At 58.2% G+C, this 6,000-nt stretch overlaps 1 protein-coding gene across 1 annotated transcript; it reads left to right on the top strand.

The window, feature by feature from the left end:
- The first annotated feature begins 397 nt into the window (after positions 1–397).
- LOC136367740 (protocadherin alpha-6-like) lies at positions 398–2,962 on the top strand. Its single transcript, XM_066329537.1, has one exon. It carries the CDS (start codon positions 398–400, stop codon positions 2,960–2,962), a length of 2,565 nt encoding a protein of 854 aa, XP_066185634.1.
- Positions 2,963–6,000: the final 3,038 nt, after the last annotated feature.

Genomic DNA, 6,000 nt, shown 5'->3' with positions numbered 1-6,000 from the left:
AAAAAAAAGGAAAGAAGAAAGGACGGAGAAGAGGAGGGAAAGAAATTAACCTATGCAAGCAGAAAGGAGGCGATAAAGGAAAGGAGGTAAGAACAATAAGAAGAGCTCAGAGGGACAGAGCGCACAAGGCACGGCCGTGATGGAGCGGAGGCAGAGGCGCTGTGTGTGAGCGTGTGAGGCGGCGGAGCAGCGCACGGTGTCGCTGCAGGCTCGGGAACGGCGTGTGGGCGGCTCCGCCCCGGTGCGGCGGAGAGCCCGGCTGTGAGCGCGGGGGGGCGGCGCGGGCCGGGCAGCAGAGCCGGTGCGTCCGGGCGGCGGCGGGGAGCCGTGCGGGACCGGGCCGGGCCCGGCACACACAGCGGCGGCCGCAGCAGCGGCGGAGAGAGCGGCGGCGGCGATGGGGGAGCGTTGTCGTGCGGCGCTGCGGGTGCTGGTGCTGCAGGCGGCCTGGGCGCTGGCGGGCGGGCAGGTGCGGTACTCGGTGCCGGAGGAAGCCGAGGCCGGCACGGTGGTGGGCCGTCTGGCGCAGGACCTGGGCCTGGAGGCGGGCGAGGCGGAGGCGCGGCGGCTGCGGCTGGTGGCGCAGGGCCGGCGGGCGAGCGTGGAGGTGAGCGGGGCGAGCGGCGCGCTGCTGGTGAGCTCGCGGCTGGACCGGGAGGAGCTGTGCGGCAAGAGCGCGCCGTGCGCGCTGCGCCTGGAGGTGCTGGTGGAGCGGCCGCTGCGCGTCTTCCATGTGGAGCTGGAGGTCACCGACATCAACGACAATGCCCCCATCTTCCCCGCCGCCCGAAAAAACCTCAGTTTATCGGAGAACTCCCCTCCTGGGTTTCAGATCCCGCTGGAGGGTGCTTCGGATGCGGATATCGGAGCGAACGCGCAGCTCTCCTACACACTGAGCTACAGCGAGCATTTCTCTCTGGACTTGCAAAAAACCGAGGAAGATGGTGAGTCCTTATTCCTGGTGCTCAGGAAGCCGCTGGACCGCGAGACGATTCCCGTTCACCGGTTGGTGCTGACGGCGAGTGACGGGGGCCGGCCGTCTCTGACAGGGACAATGGAGCTGGTGATCTCGGTGGTGGATGTGAATGACAACGCGCCCCAGTTCAACCAGTCGGTGTATAGAGTGCAGTTGCCCGAAAATGCAGAACGCGGCACTTTGGTGACTAGACTAAATGCAACGGATTTGGATGAGGGGGCAAACGGTAATATTTCTTATTCGCTTCAGATCCTGTCCCCTCAGGGTGGAAGGGATGTTTTCAGAATTGACAAAAACAGCGGAGAGATCCGTCTAAGGGGTGACTTAGACTTTGAGGAAGATAGTCTCTATCGCCTGCAAGTGGACGCGACAGATAAGGGGACGCCCCCGCTGTCGGGTCACTGCAAGGTGGTGCTGGAGGTGCTGGACGTGAACGACAACGCGCCGGAGGTGCGGGTGACGTCGCTGTCGGTGCCGGTGTCGGAGGACGCGGCGGTGGGGACGGTGGTGGCCCTGCTGAGCGTGTCGGACCGGGACTCGGGGGCGAACGGGCGCGTGCGGTGCTGGGTGTGGCCGGCGTCGCCGTTCGGTCTGGAGGCGACGTTCGCGGGCTCGTACTCGCTGGTGCTGCGCGAGGCGCTGGACCGGGAGCGGGTGTCGGAGTACGAGGTGGAGGTGCGTGCGGAGGACGGCGGGGCGCCGGCGCTGCGCGCCAGCCGCGGGCTGCGGGTGCCGGTGTCGGACGTGAACGACAACGCGCCGGCGTTCGCGCAGGCCGTGTACACGGTGCTGGCGCGGGAGAACAACGCGGCGGGCGCGGAGCTGGCGCGGCTGTGGGCGCGGGACCCGGACGAGGCGGGCAACGGGCGCGTCAGCTACTCGGTGTGGGAGGGCGGCGCGGCGGCCGCGTCGTCGTCGTCGTGGTCGTCGTGGTCGGGGGCGGCGGGCGGCGGGTGGCGGCCGGCGTCGAGCTACGTGTCGGTGGACGCGGAGAGCGGGCGTCTGTGGGCGCTGCAGCCGCTGGACTACGAGGAGCTGCAAGTGCTGCAGTTCGAGGTGCGCGCGGTGGACGCGGGGGAGCCGCCGCTGTGCGGCAACGCCACGGTGCAGCTCTTCGTGCTGGACGAGAACGACAACGCGCCGGCGCTGCTGCCGCCCGCGGGCTCGGCGCCGGAGGCGGGCGGCGCGGCGGCCGAGGCGGCGCGGGCGGCGCAGGCGGCGGGGGGCTCGGTGTCGGCGTCGGACACGCTGTGGGCGTGGGCGGCGTGGGGGGCGCCGGCGGGGCAGGTGGTGGCCAAGATCCGCGCCGTGGACGCCGACTCGGGCTACAACGCGTGGCTGCGCTACGAGCTGTGGGAGCCGCGGGGCAAGGGCCCCTTCCGCGTCGGGCTCTACAGCGGCGAGGTGAGCACGGCGCGGGCGCTGGACGAGGCGGACGGGCCTCGCCACCGGCTGCTCATCGTCGTGCGCGACCACGGCGAGCCGGCGCGCTCGGCCACGGCCACGCTCAGCGTGTCGCTGGTGGAGGCGGCCGAGGCGGCGCTGGCCGCGGCCGCGGGATCGTCGTCGTCGTCGCGGGCGGCGCCGGGCGCGGACGCGGGTGCCGGGGCGGCCGGCGCGGCCACCAACGTGTGGCTGGTGGTGGCCATCTGCGCCGTGTCCAGCCTGTTCCTGCTGGCCGTGGTGCTGTACGGGGCGTCGCGCTGGGCGCCGCGGGCGGCCGTGCTCTCGGGGCCCGGGCCCACGACGCTGGTGTGCGCCAGCGAAGTGGGCAGCTGGTCGTACTCGCAGCGCCACAGCCGCAGCCTGTGCGTGGCGGACGGCGCGGCCAAGAGCGACCTCATGGTTTTCAGCCCCAACTTCCCTCCGCCGCCGCCCGGCGCCGCGCCCAAGGACACGCAGCCGGAGCCCTCCGCCCTCCTCGGCACGGTCAGTGATGCTTCCCTCGTTCATTTCTCTGTTCCTTCTCATCCGCCCTCCGGGTAGTTGCTGTTGGAAGCCGGGCTCAGTTCCCACGGCTTAGGGACGTTCGGTACTTAGCGGGTGCTTAAGGACGCCAAAAGCCCCTTCGCATCTGTCCCCGTGTCCTTTCCGCGGGCCCCGGCTCTTTCTGAGGCCGGTGCAGAATGTAATTCCCTTTCGAGCAGTTACTGTAGGCAGCTGAGGGTTTGGGCTCTGAATGTGAGTTGTTCTGCTCAAAAATTAAATTAGTGTCCCGTGCGACAAGCAGTGCCCGGAGGTGTGAGATTTGCAGACAAGAAGGGGGTTCTGATGCTGGTGTGTAGCATTTCCACCCGAGCTGGGTGAAGGAGTTGAAGACAGCCGGGCTGTGGCGGTGACAGGCCCGCAGGCACTGTGTACCACCTCACTGCCCCTGCTGAGTGTTGGTTGTGCTGGTATTCATTTGTATTTTCATTGAAAACTGCCCTTCTCTCCTTTTATTATTGTCATGTGTGAAGGTCTGATGCAATGTGAAATGTGGGAATTCAAGGACAATAATTCCCTATTGTCATTCTTTTCTGAGACTTATTTAGAAAATAATGTAGCTGTGGCAAAAATTTCCGATGATGTTCCTTTCATCCTTTTGTAAGTATCATGTTGTTGTGGGTAGTAGTATAAAGTACTCAGGGAGAAGAGTGTATAAAGTATTCAGGGAGACGACCCAAGGTGTGTGTTTGAAGAGTGAAATTGTTTTGTTGTTTTCCTGCTGCCTGCATTCCTTTGGATTTATATTCATGACCAGAGACACAGTGTGAAGTGCACTGTCCTTTAATGTTCTCTCAAAATTTGTATCAGTTGTAACGTCAATGATCAAGACTCTAAGAGGGCTTTAAAAGTGGAAATCTTCCCTTCTGTAATGAACAAACAAACAAATTGCCCCCAAAATCAAAGAATCACCATTCCCCACGAATTCTTAAATAACATCCTGGTACACAGGCAGTATCATGTGTTAGTGTCCTCCCCACAGTATTGGTTCTTCCCTGGGAGCACAAAATCAGTGCCACTGCTGTTTAGAGGTTCCAATATCACCTTCGAAAACAGTATTCCAATAGAGAAGCCGTGCAAAAGATGAGGTGTCAGAAGCAGAACATCTGCCATAGACAGTGCTGATGATACCATCCGTGGAGTTTTCTGGTGCGTCATTGCTGGCAAGGATAAGCAATGGTCATGTTGAACCTTGTGGAAGGAAAGGAAACTGTGATCTGTTGTACTGAGTAGGGCCTGGCCCTTTTATGATGGGAAGGGTGACCATGAGTGGCAGAAAGGCTTGTGTGGGAAACTGATAAATCCTTGCAGAGACCATGGATCTTGTCATAAGAAAATATCATGAGGTTATATATTTGTCTTTAGAACAGGTCTCAGAGCGGGGGAGTGAGGGAGTTTTAGAGGAAAGGGCGAGACAGGATGGGAAGGGTGTGTTCTTGCTGAGGATGCTTTCCTTGGTCCTGAGGGTCTGGAGTGGGAGGCCTTCCTGATAATGAGGTGAGAGTGTGATACAGAAATGTCCTCAATGTCCTTTGCAGTTCGGAGTCTCTCCACCAGGGACTGTGTCTTCTGCTGCTCCCAGCCTGATGTAGGCCCTGTGTTGGTAAGAGGTGGTGAGATGGAGACTGCTGAGTGTTGTCTGATGGAACAACTTGTTCAGGTTCATGGTGTTGTGGGAGGGGAACACCTAAACTTGCTGTCCTCGTGTAGTTGTGTGCTTCCACAGTAGTTCCCACAGATGTAGATTTTGCTGTGATGGTTCCTTGCTCCTCCTCAGGTGGGGTTTACAAGGATTTTAATCTTTATGTGCTCAACTTCCTTTACTTGTGCACTGCACAATTGGTCTCAGTAGAGATGGTGTGTCCTGATGTCACATGTGGATGGTTCTGATATTTGCAGGAAGACCCTGAAACCTGCCTGATTATCCCTGTTCATGTGGTACACGTTATCCCACTTGGTTGACACTGTGAGTGGTCCTGTGCTTTGTTACTTTCCAAGTTTCTCTTGAAGAAACAAATTTGTGTAGACTGGGATCAGAACTGCCACAGCTCAAATCACAGAATTTTATGAACTGTAACATACAGTTCTTTGGCATTTTTGCCTACTCTTGTTGAAAATGAGGAAAGAGTTACTGCTGAAGGTCATGTATCTGGGAAGAGCCTGCCAGATGCTGTGTGGGTTTTACACATTCCATATGTCGTTTTTGTTGATAATGAAGGAAGATTAGGAAGCACAAGTATCTGGATCGTATGCAGAGTGGGGTGTAAGGACAGAGTATTTTGCTGAGTTTGAGCAATGTTGTATATTTTGGCAGTGATCCTGCATGTGGCACTAAATATTTATGAGCTATACGTCCAGTTCTTTGGCATTTTTGCCTACACTTGCTGAAAAGGAGGAAAGCATTCATGGTGAAGGTCATGTAGCTGGGAAAAGCCTGTCAGATAATTTTAGACTGTATATCATTTGTGGTGATCATGAAAGAAGATGAGGAAGCACAAGGGCCCAGATCACATGCAGAGTGGGTTTACAGACAGAGCATGTTTCTGAGGTTGAGCAATGTTGGATATTTTGGCAGTGATCCTGCGTGTGGCACTAAATAGGGGCTGGGCCTGTGTGATGGGGAGGGTGAATTTAAGAAGGAGTATTGTTGTCCCAGGAAAATGGAGTTGCTGTATGGAACACAATGTATGTGCTTGTGGAGGAACTTGTGGAGAATGTCTGGCTAGCTGTGGAGATCTCATTTCCCATGCCTTAGAGTGAGAGATGATGCCAATAGAAAGCCTTGAGAAAACATCCACTGTAGGCAAATCTGCGGACGGCTGGGACAAGGAATTCTGCTGACCTGTATATTCTCGAACATGTGATTTTATTGCAAGGGTCGTGGGTAAAAGGGCCTTGCCTTCAGCCACCAGCCTGGGCTGAAGTCCCAAAGAGAGAGGGAGAAAGTACAGCAGGGTGAGAGCTGAGAGAGAAGGGAGCGAGAGAGCAAAGGGCAGGGGGAAGAGAGCAGGAGAGAGCGAGAACAGGGGGATGAGGAA

Source organism: Sylvia atricapilla, chromosome 14, assembly GCF_009819655.1.
Source record: "Sylvia atricapilla isolate bSylAtr1 chromosome 14, bSylAtr1.pri, whole genome shotgun sequence".
Classification (NCBI taxonomy): domain Eukaryota; kingdom Metazoa; phylum Chordata; class Aves; order Passeriformes; family Sylviidae; genus Sylvia; species Sylvia atricapilla.
Note: the sequence above shows the minus strand (reverse complement) of the source record. Positions and strands in the feature narration are given on the sequence as shown.

Bases quoted from the DNA above. Each gene is read 5' to 3' on its own strand.
- LOC136367740 (XM_066329537.1), top strand. From the start codon at position 398: ATGGGGGAGCGTTGTCGTGCGGCGCTGCGGGTGCTGGTGCTGCAGGCG.